General features: G+C 42.7%; 2 protein-coding genes across 4 annotated transcripts in view; one reads left to right on the top strand and one right to left on the bottom strand.

The window, feature by feature from the left end:
• Positions 1–19613, bottom strand: part of mical2a (microtubule associated monooxygenase, calponin and LIM domain containing 2a) — a 33177-nt gene extending 13564 nt beyond the window's left edge. For all 3 annotated transcript variants that reach the window (XM_076728424.1, XM_076728414.1, XM_076728433.1), the window contains exons 1-10: positions 19508–19613; positions 10543–10906; positions 6032–6239; positions 5256–5372; positions 4014–4115; positions 2212–2367; positions 1828–1928; positions 1040–1297; positions 361–476; positions 94–220 (exon numbers count right to left, since the gene is read on the bottom strand). In XM_076728424.1, coding sequence (XP_076584539.1) covers positions 94–220; positions 361–476; positions 1040–1297; positions 1828–1928; positions 2212–2367; positions 4014–4115; positions 5256–5372; positions 6032–6239; positions 10543–10797 — 1440 coding nt within the window. In that variant the 5' untranslated portion in view covers positions 10798–10906; positions 19508–19613. The remainder of the gene's footprint in view (positions 1–93; positions 221–360; positions 477–1039; positions 1298–1827; positions 1929–2211; positions 2368–4013; positions 4116–5255; positions 5373–6031; positions 6240–10542; positions 10907–19507) is intronic.
• Positions 19614–21100: 1487 nt separating this feature from the next.
• On the top strand, positions 21101–25822 carry dkk3a (dickkopf WNT signaling pathway inhibitor 3a). Its single transcript, XM_076728445.1, has 7 exons — positions 21101–21419; positions 21656–21775; positions 21863–21922; positions 22811–22903; positions 23727–23871; positions 23962–24118; positions 24227–25822. Exons 1-7 carry the CDS (start codon positions 21222–21224, stop codon positions 24312–24314), a joined length of 861 nt encoding a protein of 286 aa, XP_076584560.1. The 5' UTR covers positions 21101–21221; the 3' UTR covers positions 24315–25822.
• The last annotated feature ends 978 nt before the right edge of the window (positions 25823–26800 follow it).

The following is a 26800-nucleotide window of genomic DNA, read 5'->3' as shown; positions in this document are numbered from 1 at the left end:
TCACAATCAAAACACTCAACAGCCTGTGTGTTTTCACTAAGAACTGAGCCAGATGGTAAGAATGTGACTGTCAAAGTGAGTCCTCCCTCTCACCTGGAGTGGCCTGACACAAGAGGAGTTGAGGTTGGGGTACCGAGTTGCAGGGTCTATCGTGTACTGTTCAAAGTTTTTGGCAATATTTTCAGGTGTTGTCTGCGGAAGTAGCCTGTAAATACTCTCCCTATAGAAACACACAGTGCAAGACACATGATGTTATTTATATGTGTCTAAACACACAATACTGAATGGTATTGAATGCTGCAGACATGCAAACCAAACACACTTTTATATTTCTCAAAGACAGTGAATGCGTGTTTGTACCTCTCTGCCAGAACTTCCAGAACTGACCGACCCTGAGCCCAGCTCTTTACCATCCAGGCTGTGTCAAAGGCAGCCAGGAAGCCTCTGGCACAACCCGTCCCCATGGGCCAGAAGGGCTGCACAGGAATGCAAAACAAATATATGAATATGACTGTGTGTCAGCATACATGAAGAGACAAAACATCAACACTTTAAATTACTTTAAAGTGATGAAATCACTATTGCAAATACTGTGCCGTCAACGCTGTGCACATTTAGTGCACACAGACTGTCATGATTTTGAAACTGCAAAACAAAACATGACAGGTGATCTAGCATAGACTGACATTACATAATATACAAACCGTGCGACAAGCATTACAATACAAAAGACTTGCTTCAGGACACCAAAATCACCCCAGTGCTGAAAAATTCAACTGCCTCAATGACTGCTAGCATGATCATCATTAAAAATGAGTCTGTTCACAGGGAGGAGGTGGAGCGGAGCAGGAACACCAACACTTCCCCTCTCAGAGACTCCCCGCCCTACAGCATCTGGCCTGGGAAAACGGAGCCTCCAGCTATGAGTGCCAGATTGTGTAAGAGCTTCTATTCCTCTTCCACCACACCCTGTTCCATTCCTGCACTCACCTGAACTGAGCTCACTTGACTTAACTTCATACGTCTTGGCCTTCCTCACCTCTAGCAGACTGTCGCCAACCAGTGCTACCAGCAGCTGGTGTCCAAATCTCTCCCTGACCAGAGCAGCGTTCTCAGAGGCGTGCATGCTAGTGAAGTCAAACATTGCTACATCTGGCTGCCCACAGTGGTTCATGGCAAAATCCAGCGTGGGAAGTTGGTAGTTGGTGCCAAAGTCAGCAGCCTCTCGGGCGTAGCACTGAAGAGCTTCCTGGTTGACATTTTCACTGCTCAGCAGCATCTGGGTTTCTGTGTAATCCTATTGAACAGAAGCATGACAGTCAGGAGAAGTTCACACAGAGCAAGTCTGAGCCCAGCAGCTCTGAGAGACCAGAGACAGATTGTGGACATATACTGAAATATATGCAACTAGCCTGGTTCTACACCTCTGAAGTACTGCCCACATTTCCAGCAATTTTAGAATAATCAAATGGAACAAAATGGCATTTCAGGCTAGTATGAAAGCTAAACTAATGCAATTATTGGCTGCCATGAAATAACAGCATAAAATGCAATGTCAGAAATTACTACAGTCAAGTCAACACGTCTCAGACACAGAACTCACAAACAATAAAGAAAAGCTCTAAAGAGTTAGTTTTTGTTGCAGGGCTCTTCGATTTCATTGCACTATACAGGAGTAATGCATTGTACAATAGTTCATGATACGGATTGCTTGTTACTATGATCAAATGAAATAAAACTACTCTGAAAATTAGGTGGCAAAAATAAAAAATATGACAATATGGATCACAAAGGACCCTGGACAGCTGCCCTTCATGTTTTGCTTACATTAATGACGACTCCCTTGTCCAGCAGGCTCTGTTTCTTGGCAGTCATGACAAAGTAATGGGTGTTGTCCCTGTAGTAGACAATGTTCTCCAGGTCAATACCTGCAACAAATGATAAGGTTTGGGAATGACTGAAAATTCCAAAAAGCAGCAGTGGGGCATCAAATTGTTGCAGTGGACATCAGAAGTGACTGACTCAAAGCCATCAGTGTCTAAATCTGGTCACGTGTTTTCCCAATCTGTACTGTTGGAAGCTGAGAGGATCACTCATAATCATTTCATCAGTGGTCATTGATTACACAACCAGAGCAAACCGAACAAAAACCCAGCCTTTCTGTCAGATCTTGCCAGCGAACACCACAGTTTGACTGTGCCTCTCTCCCACCTGTCTCCTCTTTGAGGTCGAGAAAGAACTTCTGGTTGAAGATGAAGGCCACGCCACTGATCTCTTCTACTTTGGCCTCTGCAGTGGTGTTCCTGTTGATGAAATTGGCTGTGATGGCAATCGCCAGCTTCCCCCTAAACTCTTTTCTTTTGAAACCTGAGAGAGAAAGAGACAGTGAGATAAAGAATGAAACAAAGAAACAGAGGGGAGCAAACCAGGCCTATCAGCTTGGCTGTTAAAACCAAAGGAAATCCAGCACTGAACCATAAATACAAGGCACTTATTTTCAGATAAGAAGCACCTTACCGGTGTGAGCCTTTATATAGCCAAGTGAACAAAAGCCATGGATTGTAAAAAGCACCAGGAATCAAATGCTATCGTCAAAGTTAAATGCCTTGTGCTTAATTAACCTTCAGAACTGAAAGAGTAGCAGTTAAGGGCCACTTGTAACACTCTCATAACATGCACTGGGCATTCATTTTATCAACAAATTACTTCACGGTTTAAGAGTTTAAAAAAAACAGCTAAAAGTAGATTTTTTTGTTTTATTCATATGTTCAAGGAATCCCGTTCAATTAATCCTATGCAAAACTGAACCTGAAAAAGATTTCCTGAAAACTGTCTTTTTCACATATTTTGAATCAGAAAACAGGAAAAACCAAAATCCCCCAGCGCTCATCAAACAGACTAAAATCAGGTTTTACTGGCAGGATTCCACAGTTTCAAGGTTAATTTACTTTTCAATCCTCAACACAGGTTTGCACAACTAAATGCAAGGTGTAGTCCCTTTATGCTACTAAAAAATATTTTTTATGATGGAGTGGTGCGGAGGATGAGCTGAGGAGTCTTACCGAGCCAGTCCAAACTGGCAAGAACTGACTAAAAGTGTCAGTCATTCTAAAGATGTAAGTGCAGGAAGGAAAGAAAATGGATGACAGTCATGGTACTTTCTGGGGGCAAAAGCATCTCGTGTCACCACTCCTCCATACTGTCACTACTAAAATTGATGGTTTTCCCCTCTGCAGGTCTCATTGTATTTAACTCTGTGTTACCATAGCTAGACCACAAGAGTAGCTCAAAAGCAGGCTGACTGCAGGGGAAAATCATTTCCCCCAGGCTTCTTCATAATTGAAGAATGAGCTAAACATCTTGTTCTGCCCCAAAATGCCCTTTTTAGGAATAAGCATCTGATGCCAATTGGTTGTTAGATGACAGCATTTTTAGGAAAGAGACTGAAACAGTGAGACAGAGAAATGTAGAGAGTCCAGCAAGCATGCATCAGCTGCTGCACTGAGGCATCAGCTCTGCTCTATTTCTGTACAGTGGCTCAGGGTTTGATATATAGCCTTTCCCACTGGGAGAGATCAATGGTTTCATGTGAGTGTAAGCTGACAAAAGGTGAGTTTTATTTATAGCTTCACAACAAAAATAATGCACTTATTCAAAGTGAGAGTCCAGAAATAGTCCTGCTGGATGTCTTGGACTATTCATTAAACAGAAGGTGTGCTGGCTTTTATCTGAGTTAAGTCAATACTAAAACATGACCTTTTGTTCCAAATGATGCTTTAGTGATCTTTAGAGTAAAACACACACGCAAGCAATTGTGTTGCTTATCTGTTACTGACACTCAAGCAATGTGTTCGGCTGAAAAACACAAGCTGCTACACGCAGCGCTTTCTTATTGTTGAAGCTAAGAGATCAATCTTTAAAAACAAGATGAGGCCAGTATGTAAACAGCCTCATGTGAAATGCATCCTTGAGCTATCTATACTGTTCACCCCTTTTGTTTGCCGTCTTCTCACCTTCCAGAGTATTCCTGCGTCCATCAGCCCCCACCACGACATCAAATTCAAAGTTAGCCACGGGGTGATCAGCAGGTCGGATTGCAGCCCTCCACCCAACACCTGAGAGATGGACGCAGAGACAGAGACAGTGTGTGTGTGTGTGTGGGGGGTAGTAAATAATATACATCCTATTAATATTTCCTTTGTGCTGTTTAGTTGCTATGATGAAGGTAAAATAAGGAAAAAAGTGTCTCTTCATGTCACATTTCAGAAAGGAATGCTTAATGAAGAGCAAGGAAAGGAAATAAAGATGGCTCTTATGTTCACACAGTGCAGAGATGCACCGTATCAGTAACATGCACTAGATCTGGCCTGCAAACTTGATCAACAGATGAGTTTCAGACTGAACATCAGCCAGCGTGGGTGCTGCAGGAGTGTGAGACCAGCACAGTCACAGCTTGGCAGTTTGTTGTGTAACATCACCATGTGGAAAATGCATTCCATGATGTCAAGGGCACAGCTAAGTCCGTCACAGCAGAACAGGAGGGATAAGTCTGCGTCCAAATTTAGGCAAGGCTCTCGCTGTTATCGGTGTATTGATATTACAGCTGGAGAGACAACACCTGACAACAGTGTGCAAGTTATTTTCTTCCTGAGAGTTTACAGTACAGTGCAGTGTACGTGCTGACAGTAACAGAGGCTACCGCAACACTTTGCTTGAAACAAAGGAAACAACGCTCATTCACTGGTATTATTGTGATAAGTAGATGCCATACAGAGCAGGCATACAGCACATTTGAGCACTCACAGGGAAGTCAGGCAGTACACTTGACCTCCGTTAACCTCATCTAAATTGATGAAAAACTAGATTGGTGCCAATGTTTGACTCTTGTTTATTGGTGGCTGTCAAGGAAATTAAATACTGCCGGGTGAGAAGTCCCTTGCTGCCTGACCAGACTGCAAGAAGAGTATCAAACAACAGAGAGGGAGAGTAAAAACAGATCCTCGAGGCAGCCACAGAGTATCTGTCTCACAAGCTGGGGGATGCAGCCTGATGTCTTTATCTAGCTTTACACACTTTATTAAACTTCTCAGCCTCATCCTGCTTCATCTCCCAGTCGTATTGTTTCCAGCTGCTTCAATCTCCTCATCTTCCCGAAGCTTGTCGGTCATAAAACCAACTGTCAAGTGGGTGAATATAAACGCACCATTAAATCTACTGTTTGGATGCGTAACTGGAGCGAACATGTGGATGAATACCTTCATTTTCCTGATCCTCCGGAGGTTCCAGCAGCTTGACAAACTCCACATTGATGTGAAACTCCACTGCAACAATCAGGGCCACCTTCAGCAGGATCAGCTGCAGCTGCTGAATGCCTATTAGAAGCAGACACACACATCATTGTTTGCATACAGATGTACAACGCTGCCAAACTTTGTGTTTTCTGTTATGTTGTCTTGACACTGTTGAGAGCGAGGCCTGAACACCAATACTCTCCTGAACCTTTGCTTTTCCTCGTCGTAGTGTTGGAAAGATTAAAAAGAATCAATGTCAAATGATGTTAAAGTAAATGAGAGGGTAACTCAATGAAATGTAATAATATATCATTATTTCACCATTATGTCCTCTATAGTACTAATACTAATCATTTTCTAGAAATATGGATCATTTTCTTTCCACATTCATTTCCTTCTCTTCGAAATGTTTCTGGAGTCAATCCCTCAGCTCCACTTATGGTCCAGTACTATACTATACTAACTCTATACTGCATGTTTGTATGATCATGCATTGAAAGTCTGAATATATCACACAGGTTCACTAAAGGGTCTAACAAAGAGCATATACACCACATCACTGTACAGTAATGACAAAGTTTTCTCAAAATTTTAGGTTATTTACAAGCGAATGGTAACATTTAAGGACAAGATGGGTAGCTACAAGAGCCACGTAGAGAAATTACAGTGTTACGGCAACACAAACACAAAAAACAAAGAGAAACATATGAACAAGACACAAAGTGAAGTCAGATACTCACTGATGTGGTCTATGGCCCCGGCACAGAATTTGCCATAAAACTTCTTGGCCCCGAGGCTGCGCAGGTCATGAATGGTGTAGGGCCAGAGGTGCAGCACGTTGTTCCTGGAGAAGGAGTCTCTCTTCTCGATCACCACCACTTTGGCGCCCATCAAAGCGAGCTCGATGGCCGTCCGCAGGCCGCAGGGGCCTCCCCCAATGATGAGGCACTAAACAAGATGACAAATGGCCATCATCACCCACACGAGGCACAGAGAAATGAGCTATAACGTGGTGACGTCTATAATCACAGAAGGCTGAGAGGCTGAGATGAATCCTACTTGTTTATTAACATATCAGCGAGCATTACAACACCTACACAGATCATGAGAGCGAGCAGCACTTTACTGCACAACTGGGGCATTTAGAGGCTTAGTGTGTCTCACTAGAGCAGGATAGGCAGACTCTGACGATCATTCCAGTCTGCTGGATTGTTAGTAAAACATACGAGCGTTTAGAAGTGCCTGAATATTGTTTGCCAACATCTTTCATCAACCTAAACCATTATTACAACCTTTACCCAAGGTGTTATTCATGCATCGGCCTCACCCAAAAATGCATGAAGTCAGTTTGTTGAGGTTACAGCGTCTGTCTGAGAATGTGGGGCTCAAACATGACATCATCCTCTTGAATGATAGATGAAAGAACCGACGCATGTGTGCTGGCAGGCTGTATCCTCTTTCCTTCTAAACATGTTAAGAGGCACTCTGGAAAATTGCGTAGAGAGGAGATGTGACATTGTATCCAGAGCGAAACCACGTCTGAAGGTTGAAACAAAGAGCCACCACTCTTAACCCAGATTCTAAATTCAATGAGTTTACAGACAGGGGTTTGCCACATTTGAACATGAGGACTAACTTCATGCCATCCTGTGTGTCACCAACAGGACAACACAAAGTGGAGACAGAGCGAGGGGGTGCCATCCATCCATATCAGTTCCGTGAGACCATCAGACTGGGTGCTGTTTATGGAGAACCCAGTGCCAGCTGACCAAAAATCCCAAATCATACCATAAATGGCTCTCTGCTCCTGCACCAAAAAACAGGATGATTGTTGCTTTAGTCATTCCATATTCTCCCCCTGTGAGCGTGTGGCTGAATTCCGGGGTGGCTTCACAGGGGATGCGGGTGATGATGAACACAATGTGTCATCCTGTGCCGCCTGAGGTTATCAGGATGAGGTAATCTCAGGTGTGAAGCACACACACAGGTGCTGGAAGCGCTGCCTGGACAAGTCAGTCTGCTGGGGGGGTTTTTTTCTCCTAACAAAGGGTGAGTAAGTGTACTGGCTATTCACACAGCCAGAGACAGATGGAAGGATGCCGTAAAATGTGCACAATACTAACTCAGTTTATTCAGATGTTCTTTCACAGTGTGCATGTTTCTATCTAATCTCATGTAACTGTTTTCATCTGTCAGTCAGTAGCAGTAACAGGCTGTTTGTTTTAGCCCTTTGCCATTCACTGATATATTGTTCCAGATATAAAGCCTTTCCTGACAGCTTGCTCTACATCTGTTGAGTCAGGACACACACGCTTCCTTTCAGCCTCCCACCTGTGACCTCGCTCTCATCCCAGCTCCACCTTGTCCCCCTGCCTTGTTACAGAACCCTTTCTGTCAGAGTATTTTTCACCTCAGTGGACAGTGTGACCAATACAAGGAGCTCTTTGCTACCACAGCATCTTGATTTCAATGTAAGGAAACTAAAGCTACTATTGTGACGGTTACTTAATCATCTGCTCTATGAAATGTCAGAATATAGTGAGAAATGTCAATCACAATCCCCCAGAACCCAATGTGACGTCATTATATTACTTGTTTTGTTTGACCAACAGTCAAAAATGCAGAAATACTTAGTTTACAGGCAAATTTGATAAAGGGTTAGGGTTACTGAATGATTAATTGCCAAATCATTTCAGCTCTGTGGGGCTCTCAAACAATACCACTTCAAACCTAAAACACAACTGTCACATGCAGAGGCTGACTGCAACAACAGTGTGGTCTAACCAGCACGCTGACTGCGGGGCTTCACATGAACCCAATGGAGGTGAAGCTGTTGTTGTTTCACAACACCATATTATGGATTATAAAAAAACATCAATTTGCAACTTCTTTTGTGCACAGTAAAACTTTATGAGGAAGAAACGCACTGTGGTTACGTGTTTGTGTCACAGCGGCCAGCTGCGTCAGGTCATAAAACACGGATGACATCACATCCTTTAAAGATTGCTGCCACAGCGGGAATATGAAGATGAGGTGCTGAGTGATTTCACATCTGTCACTGTTTAAAGAACTGAGTCGCCATGAAAGCACGAGTCATCACCTTGTGGTTCTCCCAGAGAGAGGAGAAATTAGCAATCAAGTAAAAGCAGAGTGTCTGTCTTGAATAAAGCAGGCGTCACAGTGCACTCGTGCTGTACATGGATTAAAAATTAGGAGCAAATTCTTCAATCTCTGGCTCTGAGAAGGAAATGCAGCCTCATAAATTCATAATAAGTTAGTGTTTAAATAATGCACACAATCCACAGTTTGTACATCTGGTTTACTACTTTGGAACACAGTAACACTTTTATTTTACTACTCAACCCTGTGGATTGTCAGAATTACACAATCCAGCCTAAAATGTTTGGCTCAGAAGTTTCTCACCTTCTTCAAACGCTGACCTTCTCTCTTTTTACTTATTTTGGTGTTGGCTTAAATTAGACAGAACCTATAAAACTGAGCTCACACTGGAGCATTTAAACACTCTTTAATAACAACCTGGGTCTGGCTCCAACCTTTAAGGAAGAGCCTATAAAGAGCAGAACACACCCTCAGTATAACTGTGGCCAAATATTCATAGTTGCTGAGTGATGCTGTCTGTTTCTCTGTGCAATAAAAACACTCTTTCAAGCTGGAGACAGCTGATGCCTGAAAGGTAATCACACTCCTCCAGGTTTTCCTACTTTCCCTCATCACCTTCACTGCCAAGCGCCCCACCACCCCGACATGATTTCTTTGTCTTCGTTGCAGCTATCTTTTCATAATTCAAGAATAGCTCTTCCACAGCTCTCTTCTTACACGTGTTTATGAAATGTCCTCTTTGTCTGTAATTTGCTTTCTGAATTGTGTTATTTGGCTGCAGGGTTAGATGAGGCAGCAGTTGTAGAGCTGTTTTTCTTCTGTGTCTTTATGAAATTCTGTGTTATGTTTCATTTGATTATGTGCCCATCTGTTGCTTGTTGTCTTTAATGTACTGGTTCTTTGCTGTGAATTTAAAGCATTTGTACTGTTCCAATGGTAAATACATTTACATATGGTGGATTCACTGAGGGTTCAGCGATGCATTTGTCTATGAAATCACATGGCACAATGCTTGCATTTCTGTACCGCTTTGTCATGTAGCACCCGTGTGTGTGAGAGAGAGAGAGAGAGTGAGAATCACTGCAAAGCAATGTATATCTCTTCAATTTCCTGCCCTGTATGTTGGGAGCTTTTGCAGTGAAAGAGTGTGTGTTAATGGAGCTGATGGGCCATGTCTTGACAGGCAGAGGTTATAGTGCTAACTATGACATGGCCTTAGCTGGGGGACTTTGCAGTTTATCAACAGGAACAAAGAGCAGACTGTTTTTTCTTTTTTAAAAACGGAACCATGTGAGCTTAAATCACAAGGACATTTCCTAAATCGCAAAATGTCAACATTAATGAAATATGATATGAATCTGATATTTTTAGATTATTACATGCAATGCTATTCATATCCACAACTTCTTTTCATGGAAAAAACAACATAAATTTGGCCTTCAATGTTACAGCTCACCAACTAGCAATGTCAACTATTTTCCACAGCGCATCACATACTTGTACAGTTCAGTGCACAATTAAAAAAAAAAACTAAAATCAACATGCAGAGACTTAATCAAAGCAAAGATTTGTCTTCTTTCATTTTGTCAACTGGCTGCAGTTTGAACCATGTGGAAAACTGCAGTTGCTCATATAGCTCAGAGCAGACAGTGCTGGCTGCTGTAAAGCACTGCACTCATAAGTTATGTTGTCCTACCCTGAAGTAACTAATAAAGCAAATAAGGTCGCCATGAAAAGCTGGTGTGTATTGTCTTGTTTTTTGTTCTAAAAGGGTTACTGTTGGGCAGCTGCCTCGGTTGGTGGAGGATCATGGAACACAGGACCGAGCAGACTTGGTAGAACAAGTACGTTATCACTGTAACATAACTTTGACAAAGCAATGCAAATTCCTCATGTCTCATACCATACTGAAAATGACTAACTTTCATGATAATCAACCTAGAAATGTATGATTTACTTTGGAAAATAGTTGGCAAGCACTAGTCAATAGTTGGCAGCTTCTATGGTGCTTCAATTTACATATATCTTCATCTCAGGCCTTTATAAATTCATAATCTCTATCTGCATTGGCCTATGATTAGTAAACATTTGTGGCACAGTACAGCTGTGGCAAACAAATGAAGAAATTTACCTTGGTGCCCACACAGGCCTGGCCTTTCTTGTACTCTTTATGGGACATCCTCTTGTCTAGTTTACTCCATAGTGCTTTGGCCTTCCAGGTGGTGACCTTTTCCTTCAGACTGCTGTAGAAGGTGGTGCTGTCTGCAGGGTCCAGGTCCAGCTGTCTGCAGAGGACGTTAAAGGCCTGAAGGGTCCCCTTACAGGTCGAGGCCTGGAGGAAGTTCTCAAAAAGTTTCCCCACATTATCCTCCTCCGTCTCTCCCATCTTCCCCCGCCGCAGTAGATGGTATGGTGTGCTGAGGCTCCTGCTTACTTCAGCACTCTCTGCCAGATGTGGCTACACCCTCAGCTTGGCTCGCACCGTCATGCCCACTCTGAGGAGGCAAGACACATAAGAGTCTGATGTCATCTCATGGCAAAGAGTCTCTCACGGACGGCTTTGGGCATCTGGTTTTTCCATATTGTGTTATTAGCCTGGACATGTTTCATTATTTCATTCAATTCAAATAGTTTACACTAGAATGTTTAAGTAATCTAAATTAAACTGACAACACAGCTTAATTATCTGCTCTATGACTCTATGACTTAATTACCTGCTCTATGACGCTCTATGACTGACCGATTTATTAAGAGGACACTCATCTCATTGAGAGTCGACATGCACGCTGAAGCACCCACATTGGCAAGATAACATTCAAGCAGAGGCAAGGCTGTGGGATAAATAATACTAGAGAGTAGAAGTAAAATGATTCAGTCTGTCGTCATCAGACAGCCGTCAAGCATATTTACTACTTGTGCTTCACAGAGGCATAACCACGTGAGCCTATAAAAGGGGCTGTTTGTGGTTTAGGACTGGACTTACTGGTGTTAGATAGAAGCAAATATTTCAATGGCTTCAAGGCTCAGTGATAGCTTTACACAGAACAAAACCATCAAAACTTCAACATGAGATATCGACCATGGGCACATAATGAAAATTATATGATATTGTTACAAGATATTGGGACTCTGTAAAAACTGTAGCAACTGTTGAATGGGTTTCATTTGTATATTTCTGTAGTACAGTCCTCCATATGCAAGCATAAACTGTCTTAATGGCAATGAGGGCTAATGCAGTGGCTCCAGGGAATCAACAATATGCTATATTCAGTATACATACATACATTTATCACATACACTAGTATTAAGTCTTCACTGACCAACGGCTGAATTTTCTTGCTGAAGATTGTACATGTTGCTATTCTGTATAAATAACATTTGTACTGTTTACATACAGTACTGTATTCAACATGGTAAAAAGTGGTTTCCCTATAACTGCAATCCAAGGACCAATGTTTGTTTCTGTTAGGCACCTTTCATTCCTGGAGTGCAGCACTGACCACAGATGAGTAGACCGGAAAAGTATTTGTCTTGTGGTATTTTTCATTCCAGCGGAAAACCAGACAGTGTTTTCAGCAGTAAAAAGAGAGGTCTTTGAAACTAACTGTAATGCAATCCCACACTCACACAGACTGACTGGCTTGGATTGGGTATGCATGCTTTATAGTCTACCTTGCACTTGTGCATTCAGTATGCTTACATATGTGGCTGCGTGTGAAAGACACTGTTTCTAAAACACACACACTCCTGTCAGAATAGAGCTGAACCAACAGAATTGAATACAGTGTTGTTTTCTCTTTCCTCCAATCAACCATCAAGCATTTTGAAAATCACGCCAGAAAATCGGTGCCAGGACTCAACATCAAAGCAAAATGTGGAAATTTTCTGCATTAAGCATGTGTGTGCTCACTTGGGTGGAGACCACAGCTTCTGTGAGTTTTGGGAGAAGTCTGCCTTTGATATTTTAATGTCCCATGGAGCGGGATGGGCAGGGTTAGAGGAGAGGTCAGGCTAGCAGTGCAGGGCTCTAACAGACCCCCACAGTAATCCATTATCAGTAGGGTATGTAGTAGGTGGATGTTTTACCTCACTGATGATGTCCCACTTCTGATTTTACTTCAGGTTCTATCTGTAATGTTGACATCTCATCAGCTTTCACTTTTCCACTACATTTTGTCCATCGATTGACTGAGCAAGATCCTTTTTGATCGACTCTCCCCAAGAAACCTGACTGAACTCATCTGTGAGCTACAATAACATCACTGTCACACCCTATAACCCAGGCCCTCAGGTGGCAAAATGACTTCTATGAACTGGGAACAATACACCAGTACATGCAAAAGTTAGTCACTGTAGCCAATGACCATGTTTTTGACTGTGATTTGAATGTGGTGAGGTTTTGACTGTCGCTCCCAAAGCGCCAGCATTTGTCCCTCTGCTAAAATTAGCATATTAATTTGCACAAGATCCTGTTTGGCGGTGCATTTGTATCCTGTTTTGATACTGCGCACGCCTGTTGTTGTTTTACATTTCAGAGAAAGACTTGGGCAGAGAAAGGAACACTGACCAGCCCGTAGAAATACTGTACACTCAAGTGAGCCCCAGCCTGCCTCACTCACCTTAGCAGCTTCAAAAAGCCCATGTCGTGTTGGTAGATCCTGTAGACCCCCGAGGCCTTTCACAGCAGACACCCAGCCTCAAAATCAGTGAGCTGACATTCCTTTGACACATGGCCAGAAGAGCTCTGATCTGCTCCATCAGCATGAGTCTAACACTGAGCTAGCCCTCTCACTGGCTCCACCAGCCAAGTAGTCAAAGGACCACCTCCATAGTTTTTTGGGGGTACTTACTCTCTGACTGTCAATGAGTGACGAGTGATGACAGAGGCGGGCATGATATATGATGCAGGTGCTTTAATCTTTCATGCATGGCAGCAGACTGTGACGGGGAAATTGGTGTGTATTCTACCATGTGGTATGTGGGGTGTTTGGGGTCTACATAATATCTTCTATAAAGCCTCTGCCGAGTTATTTCTTTTGACAGTGGAGTTTAAAGTGAGTTTGAGGTAGTGAGATGCGAATTCCTGCCAAAAAAAAGGATAAAATGGATAATGGATATTACAAAGGCAAACTTCCATTTTCATTTGTGGCTGTCTTTTTCACAGGAATAGCAAATAGTTTTTTGTTGACATCATTTTATCCTAAATTTTGGCCAGTTTTCAATAATCTCTCGTGCCTTTGGAGGAAAGTTCACACAAAGACATGCTGACCACACTTATGCTTTCACATTTCAGTCCAAGTAAAGGCACAATTATTGGAACCATCTGCTGTACGAGCCTGCGAGGACTAATGAAAAGGTACCACTTACTGTCTTCAATGCTCAACACTCAAACTACATTGTCTCAGACAGAGTCCCATGACTTCACCATCTCAGTCTGACAGAATGGAAAGTCACTTGTGGGCAGACAGATCAAACCCACAGAACGGCTGTAAAAATACAACTAATGACAGACGAAGCGGAAAGAATACACATGCTTACACACACACACACACACACACACACACACACACACACACACACACTGTACATCACAGCCGAACCAAACCATATAATGGTTAAGAGGATCAGAGAGTTTAACGGCATAAATGTTTTAAGTCTCCTGCCTGTTTCCAACATGATCTCATTGAGTGAAACCGACTGCAGCTAATTGAGTGAGGAATCTATACAGTGATATCTGCAGTCTGCTTTTTTTTCTTGAAGCACTTCAATCTCCAGACTAATGTATCATTTAACCATTATTTATGTCTACTTTACTGTACAGTGACACATTGCCCAAAGAGAAATGCGTCAGTAGGATGGATCTGTGATGGAGTATACATTAGTAAAAGCACTGCTGTGTGTCTGAGAGACATAGCAAGCTATCATTTTCCAGTATGATAGAGGGGGAATGCTAGGAATGCGAAAAATGTACCTGTTACACCTGGAAGGTAAAAAGAAAAATCAAAACATGCACGCTTGTATAGACATACAATCCACCTACTTTCCCATAAAACACACACATTTTCTTAAGCGTTTCATTAAATAGCTTCTTGAAACTTATCATTAGTAGTCTACAAAATGTATGACAAGACAAGGAACAACTTCAAGTTGCACGGGACAAACCTGGGATTATTCTACATTTCTTATATTGTCAACAAATCCCATGCAAAATCAACTATGTGTTACTTTCCAACTTCCCAGCCCTGTTTGTGACTCTCTGCCCCCAAGAAACAACATTTCTACTTGAGACTGAAATCTTTAAAAATGGGACAGGAGCAGCTGGTCACTGTAGTTTCTCGCAAAAGTTACTCAAACAAAAGTAAAGTACATTTGTTGAGGACTATTTTTAGCAGCAGATTAATAAATATTTGGTGCCATGGTGAATATTTACAACACCGGAAAATGAATCACAGTCCATGTTTCCTGTAATGAAGGGACATGTTACCCAGTGGATTGTTTGTTTTAAAAAAACAACAACCAAAGTCCACAGGTTCAGGCTTTGGCTACACCGACAATACTTAGGTCTTTTCATTGGATTTGTTGACAGTAAATAACTCTAGAATATTGCCATTCTCATCCCAAAATAATCAGTTTAATACATTTACATGTCCAGTATATGACAACCCAAAAGTGACCATTATGCTACTTCAAATAGCCAGTCCTATCTAGCACAAATAGTATACCTGACACTGACAATACTGAAGACGCTGAACTTAGTGTCAAACCAGTGACGCAATGTCTTCACTTGTTTCTGCAGAGCGCATAGCTTCAGGCTATCGGAATACAATAGGAAGCTGACAACACAAGGAAAACATTGGGAGTGCTGGGAAATGCACACACTGTAGTGTAGCCAGCAACAGTAATTACAGACTGGACTGAAGAAAACCAGGAAGGAACCCTCTGTGGGCCTGATAAGCAGGCAGTGTGCCTCAGAAAACAGTGCACTCATGTGGACTTCAGCCGGCTGGCTCTGCCCTTCAGCAGGCCCCAGAGCTCCACAGTATTATCTCAGCTTTCTGAAATCTGGCTGCGTGTTCAGGCAGCGGTGCCAAAACAAAAGAAGAGCTGTCATGAGCAAGGTAGAGACAGAACGCAGTAAACATCAGTCACCTTCACAGAAGAAAACTGAATTCACACAAACAGGAGCAGGCCTGCGAGGCTTCGGGCTGCTGCCTGCGGGCTCGTCTGACCCACGAGGTGTGTTCGCCACATGGCTTCTTTGGAGAATGATTTATCTGGACACACTGCGCACAGTGTCACGCCTGCCCAGCTACTGACACAAACATTTCACTCGAACACTTATTCTAACCACACAATGTCATGTGTTACAATAATGAATGAATTAGTTATCATAACAATGAGAGTGACCAATGTTCTCAAATAAAGAAGAAAAAGCTAAAGAAAACAGATTCACATCACCATCAGAACATCACAAACTAATGAAGGTGGATCCTCTGACGTGTCATAAATGCAGTAAATATGAAGTAAAGTCAAAGTACAAACTGAGTGGCACTGAGGGTCAAAGATCAGTGGGCATCTTTCATTCATCCATATCACAGGGGAGGGGCACAGTGAAGGGTTAGGTGGCAGTATTACTGGCTGGCAGGAATAGAATGTTCTGTAAGCCAGAAATCCATAAAGCCAGGCTCAGAATAGACAAGTGTCATGTTGCAGAAGAAAGCAGCATATGACCTAAAAACATATCAACAGGACTAGACCTGTAAACAAGAGACCATGTGACCAGTACTACCTCACATGAACACAAAAACATACAAGGGTCAACTCAATGACAGTCAAGTGTTCTGGGTTCACCTGTGATGAACTGCAGCAGGCCCTAGTTACAACACAGTACAAGGATTCTCACAAAACTAAACCTTAGAAACGATTTAGACACAATCCACTTGCTTTGGTAGTTAAATTGAATCACTGTTGCACTGAAAAAGAGATTCAAGGCCTTATTTTACATTTCAAAAAGCTCTGAGTTCTGCAGCAAAGTGCGTGAGCTCCCTCAGACGCCTCCCCTCCAAACACTTCCTGTGGAGTGTGTCTGGTTTCCTGTCCAGATCAAAGCTCTGAGGAGAGCTGCCTCTGTAAAATTCCACCTCTGTGACTTTAAAGCATGACTAAGATGTGTTTAAACCCTTTTCAGTGTGCTCCTGTGCTTGCCAGATGGAAAGAGTTAATGACATCTCAGTGTGACTTTACAACAGCAAAGTCTCCCTGTACCTCCTTCGGTGCCTCCATCTTTGCGTGGATATGATATGCCCCAAAATATGCTGCAATGTAGCATCAGCTTCTAAGAATGCAGAGATTATGTTTGTTTTTTTTTTTTAATACTGCAGTAAACATTTTGAGTACAGACTCGCAGGCTACAGGAACAACATGACCGACCTATCTCTGAAAGTTCCTCTCTCTTGCACGAGTCCGTTTTTATGCTGTGAAACAAGGAAGGAAACATATTGCAGAGAGGAAGGAGAAAGTTTACAACACCTCCCTGACAATAATGAGTAAAACCTTCCACTCATAATCAGTTTATCCGGTTGAGCAGAACACATTTACATTGTTTTCCTCCAAAGCGTTCCCATATTACTCTGATTTATTAACTGATTGATTGATTCATTCACTGGAACATTCATTCATTAATATATCCATTTAACTGTTTCATCCACGTAATTATCAATGTGTCTCTTTACCTACAGTGCTTGTTTCTCAAGCTAAAATGTAAAGTCTTTACCGCAATCATTGCCGCTCAGACATCGGACAGGTGAGCAGTCGTGCATAAGGGATACTCAGTTAATCTGAGCTGTGAAAGGGTGTTGTGACAACCGCAAAATATCATGGCAAATGCAGTTTAGACCTACAGGAGCGAGAGTCGGTGGAGCATCTACAACCAAGAAAGGACAAGGTCGTTGATAACATTTTTAGGTTTTTCATATGCATCATCGTAATGTGGGCCTCCTTTGGCTGCATGATTGCAGGGACCTGCGCAGCTTTCTGTAATGCTGTTTTTATCTCCACACACTGTTGTTAAACTCTAGCAAAGCTGGTAATTACAAACTAAAAATGAAACACTGGCACAGGAATTCACAGTTGTAAGCGACTGGAGCGGCGCTGAAGCCTATCATGCTCCGAGTGTTTTCAGACCGACTGGCACCAAGTCAAAGGACAGTTTGGAAAATGTGGAAGTTTGTATGTAAATGTCAACTGAATTAGTTTGCTGCATCTGGTTTGTCCTTGCAGTTTTTCATTGTGTTCCGGTGAAATCCAGGACATTAGTTAGAATTGTTCACACAGCTCTAGTATACAGTGTTGAGATCTCATGATGTTTGTGTCTTCTCTTGCTCTGGGGTGAGGTATTTTGTTGAAAGGAGAACACGACTGAGAGTTAAATTTGTAATCAGTGAGCATGTTCAGAACATAAGCCTTGCAGCTATTTGGCAAAAACACATGGCGAAACACGCAATCGCAAAAAGATTACTTATCTTTTTGAGCAACACACTGCTTACTGTGTCTTTCCATATGTTTTATATCATAGCATGACTTCAGCGAATGACTCAATAAGGCTTAGTGAGAGGGAAATTTCAGCAGGAGGAGAATAATGTGGTTTGCAGTTGAATGTTTATGTGCAAAGAGGTTGTTAATTTCCATGAGCACAAGTCACACAGACCATTGGCGTTAGGGCCAGAGGCCAGATACTATATGTATGAACACTGTTTAGATGTTAGCACATTCACTGGCAGACTCAAATAAAGTTTGGATCTTCCTGTTTGATGGAGAACGGTACGCTATATCTTAAACAGCTGTAAAGTACACAGGAAATGATTGCTCATACAGGAGTGGGAAGGCAAAATACCACTGTTTGTACGATTCTAGTGACCCTCCTTAAAAATGCTGCTGAGCGAATCGTGCATCATCTTGCAAGACATATGAATCATCCCAGACAGAGTGCTCGTGGGGTATGTTGAAACGTGGAAGAAGGAGACACAGATCAGTCATACTGAAGATGTTATAAAGTCGCACAAACTAATCAAAGCATTGTCTTTATGACAGCTGTTTTGTTCTCATTGGTCCAATTTTTTGTAAGTCTGACTGTTTTTTCCTGCTTCATCGGGAATGCAGTGCATATCAAAGGTTGAGCTGTGTATTTGATCAGCGACAGTAGCTGCTTATTAACCACACTAGCAAACATTTACAGTTTCTGTCACTCACTGAAATTCCTTCAGTAACCTGACAGTACAGCCTGCCAACACCACACCTTTCTTTATTACGCAGATTGTGTCATTACAACCCCAAAGACACGCTGGAGGGCTATTTATGCTCTGGAAGCTGTTGAGCAGGTGGAGTTAGCTTTAAGAAAGACTGAAAAGAATCAAAACCCAGTACAGAGTTCATTAACTTGTACTGACAGGACCGCCTTCAGTTAAGGCTGGCCTTGCTGAGGGATGATTCTAACCTAGATATACCTGTTTCTACTCTTAACTCTCTTACAGAAAGCCTCTAAGTCCAGTTTGAATGGGTTTGCCTTGAGGCATGTTTGAAAAGTACACATTCACTCAAAAGTGATTCATGGCACAGACATCAGCACAGCAAAAAAAACGCAGGTTGCTCAAGTGGAGATAACATTTTTGTTATCTGGGGGCTGAGACGAGCCCAGATGTCTGACTCCCCTCAGATGTCTGACTCCTCTCAGAGTCAAACATCTGAGTTCAACCAAGGCGCTCACAATAGATATACAAGATTTAACACGTGTTCATAAAACTCCAAACCCCAGCAACCATTACACCTAGCTCACAGTCAAATGGCAGCAGAACAAAGCGGCATGATCTCAATATCAGCGTCCGTGTTGGTTTAGCAGGCTACTTGCTGATCATTCCCTGTGCCATAACTCTTACTATAACCCTGTCTGGCTGTCATACAAAGGTGCGTCTTAAACTTGTTACAGGAATACAAAAGTCAGGTCAGGAAAACAGCACTTCTGTCAGGTGTCTCATTCTCACGCCACCCACTTGTTCAGGCCAGACACAAAACACTCGGAGGTGTAAAACAGATGAACTTACATCATATCTCAGCCCAATCCGAACTGTCGGTCCTGCGGTGTCTTCGGTCAGACGGGGTCCTGGGCTGGAGTGTGTCTGTCCTCAGTCAGCCTGACAGGCAACAGTTTCTCCGTGCGGCTGATTGCAGTTTTGGAGGGCGGTGCTCCGAAGTCAGACACATCCCTGAGCAGCTCCTGCGGCTGCTGTTTAATCCAGAGGATTCAGTTTTTCTCATGCCAAACACATAGTTCACAGTTTGACCGACCACCCACCGTCTACTGATGGCCTGCGAGCTCGCCCCAGCCCCACAGGAAGAAAGTTGCTCATTATAGAAAAGATTAGATTTTGGGGGGAAGTTGAATTAAATCTGAATAGACTGCAAATGTAAAATCAGATATAAATAAAAGCTAAATTATTAAATGTTTGCATCGAAAAATGTTACAGAAAGGTGTGGGCATGAGCCTAAACTAAATTCTCGTGATTATGTGGATACGGACAGCGCAGATATCAGGAGGGAAACTTCATTGTGGTTAAACACATTGGCTTTTCAGGTGAACGAATTCCCTTTGCATTAGACCAGCAGGCGCCACACGTCCCCGGGTTGGACTTTTACAAAGTGTCAGCAGAAACAGCAGTCTGCGCAGCACATGGACAAAAGCATGGAACAAACACTGCAAACGTGGGCGCACACCGCAGAGTCCGCGGCCCGGACACATCTGCTATGAAAGGAAATACCGCCACCTTGTGGCTATACTGTGGGACTGCGTGTGCAGGGTGTCTGGTTTAAAGGAGCGCTTCACCCAAATTACGAAACATATGTTCTCACTCACCTCCAGAGTGGGCATGCAAACTAAGGGTGGTGGTTTAATTTGTCACAGTTTTCGGACCAGTTCTTGGCCTTTCTGCCACCGCCACTATATAATTAAGATAGACTGAATTTAGTTTTCAACAGCAAAACATCGTTGTGGAAACTCAAATACCCCAATTTCAGGACACGCTAACGACGCGTCTAACTGGCTGGTTTTCATGCCGTGTATTCTTCGCCTGGGCGAAATTTGCAATGTTCAGCATCTACGTTAGCAGAGTTACGGGTATGTAGACACAGCTGGATTTGAAACAGTAACGTTAGGAGCTGTAGGGGAAAAGTAGTAAGGAAAGGGGGTTTGAAAAGGTTGATACTGTAGCGTTTAATACTTTCTAAGCTAGCAAATTAGCTGCATCAGCACCTGGTTGAGTTCAATATTGCAGTCTCACCTTAGACCTTTAACGACGACAAAAGAAACTGTGGACTTTAAGCCTGCGTCCATTTTTAAGTTTGGTTTTAATGCAAGTTGGCTTATGGTCGGTCAAACTCTATGTTAAGTTTGTGTCATCAGTTAGCTAGAGCTAATGGACAGCTAGTATGAACCAAAAGTACAGTTGCTGTGGTTACTGGCAGTTTACTTCGCGTACTGATTTAGAACGGTGGTTAAACTTGGCCGGAACTATGTTTGAGGTGTCCTGTCAACTTTACCGAACAGCGTAAGAGCCGGTTAGAAAGCAGTGTTCACATATTATTCCGCTGAAACCAGCTACCGTGAGTTTTTACCTGTTTATGTTACAGAGGTGGACGTCTATGAGGTGACGACCCCCTCAGTGACGGAGACGTATCCGCTGCGTGACGCTGTTTGTGTTTCTCAGCATCATCACCACACCCTCCTCAGAGTGCAGCAGCAGGACCAGCAGCAGCAGCAGCATGATGCGAGTCGCCCTGCTAATTCTGGCTCTCACAGCAGTCAGCAGTGGCATCCTCCCCGAGATAGTGGACTCGGGCATCAGTCACATCCTGGAGGGTAATTCCGACCAGGGACAAACGGAGCTGGACCGCATGTTTGTGGAAGTGGAGCAACTGCCAGAGGATCCGCAGCAGAAGCCCGAGGATGCGTTTCACCAAGTAGGCAGCCAGTTGCACCTCTCAGTCAGCGTCTGGTTTTTTACATGACACAGCATTATTTCACTGCTCACTGCTGAGAGCAGCATTTGGTTATGAAAATCTGTATTAAAAAAACTTCCATCTCTGGTTAAAGTGTAACAGAGGCAGCAGTGGAAATAACTGGAAAATTGAAAGGACTTTTTAATGCATGCACTTTACCTGAAATCGGTCTCTGATCATCTCTCCAATCCTTCTAGAGGTACAACGAAAGTGTCAGTCCGAGCCTTCATCCCAATAACCTTCCTCCAAATCATCACAATGACACTGCTTCTGATAAAGTGATTGACAGTGAACATGTAAACACCTCAGGAGACCAGGTAGGCTTCTGGACACCTCGCAAAAGTGAGATCATGTTTGTTTCCCTTTGTGACTGCAACTTAACCAAACCTCCCACCATCACACAGGAGACAAACAACATTACCACGGCCGACCAGTCCACTGACCTGGGCAACAGTATTGATCATGTAAGTTCATGCTGTTAACCTTTACTCTTGAATGAAGTGAGAAAATCCATCTCTAAAAAGAACTCCTGTTTTTCATATGACCTCTGACTGTTCAGTTTGAATTTCTCAAGATTGCATAAAGTCTGGCAGCAGCATCGTGTATGTTGGATGTACAGTGTGCATTCAGGGGTTCATTAGACACCAGTCATTATTTTCATTCACCATGTATAAAAGAAACATTGGAAAAAATGCTGATGTACAGCTCAAGTGCATTTATCAAATTGATGAGTGCACAAAATTGTTGACAGTGAAGTGACAGCATGTGCTTTGTGCTTCTGCTGCTTGTAACTGGAATTCAGCATCAGGATTAAAGCCTCTGACAGAAGAGGCCCTTATGCAACAACACACATTCAGAGACACGGCTGTTCACAACATTGTCGTATAAAAACCCAATTAAAAGAGCAATGCATCATCACTGTAACCTTTGTCCTCTTGCTACTTTTACATTTTGAGTATTGGCAGAAGGGAGTCCATTGAATGATGGGCTGTTAGACACATAAGGCAGGATAGGTAAACACAGTAAGTGCTCATGTGGTAAGTCAGGGACAAGAGCCTGTCCTAGTTACAAGAGGTAAAAATAAAACTGGAGGAGGCGCCTCTTTCTTCATAAATATCTTGCTAGTTATCTCCCTACCTATTTAACTATGAGTTTAATTTATTTAGTTCTTCACTGTGACTTGAATGTGCCTTAAATCCGGAGTTTCTCTACCTTTGGGTGCAGATGATATGCCGATGGGGATGTCTAGAGGTTTTTAAGTTTGAGATATAAAAATAATGTTATCTTATTGCACATGTTAACTGGGCAGCTCTGATGTAATCCTGATGTAGTCCTCCCTCTCTTATCTTTAGGGATGTATGACTGTCGAGGACTGTGGGAAGGGAAGGTACTGCCTGTATGACACACACGACTCAAAGTGTCTGCCCTGCAAAGCAATCGATGTGGTAAGTGAACCTACGTTATCTTAATCTGCGCTATTCGGTTTTCTCTGAAATGCTCTATTTTTCAAGCCTGTCGCTTTCACTCACAGCGACCTCCAGCCTGCTGAGGTTTCACTTCGATTGCACTGCAGTGAGCCCACAAGTGTAATTGGAGTGTGTTGTTTGTGAATACTGTCCTGTGAGCTTCACATGAAAGGACAGCATGTGTCAAGGTTAAATAAGAGCTCCTCTTGCCCCTCCTTTCTCTCGAAGGATGTACAAAACAAAAAGAATATGAGTGATTGAAGTCTTCCATTGGTTTTATTTATGACTCGGTTATTATTGCTGATTCTGTCGTGTCATCTTTGGATGAACTGGCCTCGGTGTAGCAGAGTAAAAAGCAGTGCAAAGGGATAAAGATGCTGGCAGGCTGCCAAAAATGGGTACAGAGTGCAGGGATAATAAATACACAGAGGACAGGATCTGTGCCTTATCAGAAGTGCTGTACTGAAAAACTCTGCGTGGAAATAACCAGAACTCTGCTTGCCATATTGCCACATTAACAATTCATAGAGGGTGTGCAGGACTATGAACCTGTCTCACTGCTGTCAGAGACCCGTTGACCTGCGGATCTCATTCATATTTCACAACAACAATAAAAAAAACATCTGCAGACTTCACGCTTAGAGAATCATGACTGTCATTAATGCTCCGGTGAGTTTCAGCAATGTTGAACTGAAGGTGTGTGCTAAGTTCTCAGACACCAATACTGCAAAAAGAATTAGCATTTGATGACAGATGTTAGCTGAAATCTATTTTAACGAAAGCTCTTTTTCTTCTCTTTCAGCCCTGTACTAAGGATGAGGAGTGCTGTGGTGAGCAGCTATGCGTATGGGGTCAATGCAGTCAAAATGCAACCAAAGGAGAAGCTGGCAGCACTTGTCAATACCAGACTGACTGCATCTCAGACCTCTGCTGTGCTTTCCATAAAGGTACAGTCCAGCACACAGTGCAGTAGGTGCTGCTCAGTGTCTCTGCATTCTCCCAGAGGTTACACCAGTGTGTTTTCTTTGTGGGTTCAGCCCTGCTCTTCCCTGTCTGCTCGGCCAAGCCCATTGAGCGTGAGCGCTGCTTTGGTGCCTCCAACCACCTGGTAGAGCTGTTGTCCTGGGACATTCAGGACGAGGGACCCAGGAAACACTGCCCCTGTGCAGGAGATCTCCACTGCCAGCACCTGGGGTGAGTACAGTGCATTTAATAGCACAGAAGGTCTTAAATCGTGTATTTGTTGTTGAGTGAATGATATAACTCCAAGATATTAAAGCTTCACATGCATGTTTTTGACAGGCGAGGGTCCATGTGCCTTAAAGGAGAGGACTCGAGTGAAGAGGACCTGACAGACACTCTATACTCGGAGATAGACTATATAATCTAGATTTAGTTTGGTTTGATTCACATTGCCTTGTAAACTGCTAGACTTCAGAGCTTTCTCGCAAACAGTCAAAGCACTTTCTGTTTGCCAGCTTAATTCAAAGTGGCAAAAGCATGGGAAATGGATGAAAATATGTTTATTTTATGTGCTTTAAATGAGACCTGAGGTTTACAATCCTCAAAGGTTTCTGAAAATGTAGATAGGTCACTCACAGAAAACAGGAAATACTATATTTGCAAAGTCCTGCATTGATACTAAATGCTGGTTTCATTTGATGCATCTCTATATTGTATTGTAACTCTAACCCTCATCTAATGCTAACCTTTGCCTAAATTATCCAAAACACACTGAATGCTGCTACAAGCACTGAGTATCTGTAGACGACTCACCTCACCACCTCTGCACAGTTTGCCATCTGCTGTGAACTAGGGAAAAAGGAAACCAGATACGATCATGCTTCATGTACTGTATGACTAGTAAAGATTCACTCCTCTCCACATTACACCTATATTCATCTACAGGATGCCAGCACTACCATGAGATGTCAGCAGAACATGTGGGGTTTCTCCTAAATCTGGTAAAGGATTCTGTCAACATGTGAACAGCTGCTGCCAGTGACTACAGTTAGTCATGTTGCCATTGAGGAAGCTAATTTGCATCCTTATAAATGTCTGATAAAACCAAAGTGTAAGAGTAATTCTAATTCTAGCTGCTTCAATATCCTAAAGTTGTTTCGAACAAAGATTTTTTCCCTTTATTCCTGAGAAAATGTTGTGACAAACCTTGCAGGTTGATCCTGGTGGCATCTGCTCTGCTGCCAAGATCCTCATGTTCCACAGAAGTACTCTTTGTTTCTGCTGAGGCTGAGGCCTCAACAGAGGACATGTTATTATACCCATGATGATAGGAAACACTGTCCAGTTACCGTGTCATGATTTATTCTGGCTGTATGTACATTTTTTATGTCATATGTTTCTTTTATATGCATACTTCAGTTTGATTGTCAAAAACTATGACTTGGTTGAGCGTTGGCTGTTGGTGACTCTGGGTCTCATGTAGGTACACAAAAGATGTTGGTTCAGTACTTTCACAGTTACAGGACAGTAATTGCTGACTATTGAGACAAATTGTGCTGACAGCTGTGCTGACAGCAATGTTATAGAGCCAAATACTCTTGAGTTTAGGTGCAAGCTGAAACTACAATCATGCTCTATGTTTTAGTCATCCAAGGAGGGTTGAATGTAGGACACCTGGACTTGGTTGTAGATACTTGCAAACATTTCACCTCTCATCCAAGGGGCTTCTTCTGGCAGGTTTTGACCGGTGGAGTCCCCGGCATTTAACTGCTGTGGGGTCGTTGTCAAGATCATTGATGCCACCTCGTTCGTCAGTGGTCCGGCTGTTGTAAACAACTGGGTTGCATTAGTACAGCTGTACTTAAAAAAGTGGTAAAAAAAAAAATTAAAGCACTGTTGCCGCCAAAAATACCAGACAAGGCCCACAAAGGCCCACACCTGAATCTTTGCTGGCATTTTTTCCTCCTTTTCCTTTAACTGCCTACCTATGAACTCTGAATCACACTGTGTGGCGAGGTCTCTGTGGCGGTCCAATAGCAAACATTTTAAGGTCCTGCACTTCCCTCAATACAGACCTCTGAATCCCCCACTCCACAGAGCTCAGTTGACTTGATGATTCTTGAGTTGGAAACAGTGCACTCACACAGGTGTTGCTAATATCCTGGCAGATTAGTCCTCTGGGCAGGTGGAGCTATAATTGGAATTACATGACAACATTACAACAAGAATAATAATGTTTAAGTTGTCCGACAAAAAGGAGGCAAAGCTAGGAGAAAGTGTTTTTGATGGAAGAAAGCCACTGGGACATGTCACTGTAGGAAAAGCACAGGTGTAAATAATAATAATAATCAGTGATGGCTGAATTTCATTTAGCTGCTTTAGTTTCAGGGTCCTGGTGCTGTACATGCTGCTCACTGCAACACGAATAGAACAGCGCCATTGTGCTTTTTCCTACTATAGCATGTCAAAATGTCTGCTATGAAAAAGGCCTTTCAAGCAGTCTGAACCTGCCCACACAGTCTGAGAAGAGGTCTGATCAGTCAACGTGAAAAAAACCTATAGAAGAATCAGTCCAAACTTGGTTTTAATTCCAGCTGTTGTCCACATCTGCATTTCCATCTACGTTGTGGTCCCAAACAGTACTTAAAAAAGAACAAAATACCATTGGTCTCCCAACAGCCCATGTTGCTTGTATGCGCTCTCTTGTCTTTCAGCAATGTCACCGTTTCAACATCCAGGCTGGAAGGTGCAATATTAATTCAAGCAATACCTGATGTGTGTGTAAATGTGTCAGTATACTTGTGCTGGATGTTAACTTGCATACAGCTACACCTGTCAGATATAACCCCTGCACTGTTCTTAAGCACTTGAAACTTGACATGCAGCTTGTACAACTCTTGCCATTAAAAAATA

The sequence above is a fragment of the Chaetodon auriga genome, chromosome 1, assembly GCF_051107435.1.
Source record: "Chaetodon auriga isolate fChaAug3 chromosome 1, fChaAug3.hap1, whole genome shotgun sequence".
Classification (NCBI taxonomy): domain Eukaryota; kingdom Metazoa; phylum Chordata; class Actinopteri; order Chaetodontiformes; family Chaetodontidae; genus Chaetodon; species Chaetodon auriga.
The sequence above is the reverse complement of the archived record's forward strand: the minus strand, read 5'-3'. Positions and strand labels throughout refer to the sequence as shown.

Coding starts and splice junctions, on each gene's coding strand:
- dkk3a (XM_076728445.1), top strand. CDS start 21,222: ATGATGCGAGTCGCCCTGCTAATTCTGGCTCTCACAGCAGTCAGCAGT. Junction 21,776..21,862: donor TAAACACCTCAGGAGACCAG/GTAGGCTTCTGG, acceptor ACCATCACACAG/GAGACAAACAACATTACCAC. Junction 24,119..24,226: donor CTCCACTGCCAGCACCTGGG/GTGAGTACAGTG, acceptor TGTTTTTGACAG/GCGAGGGTCCATGTGCCTTA.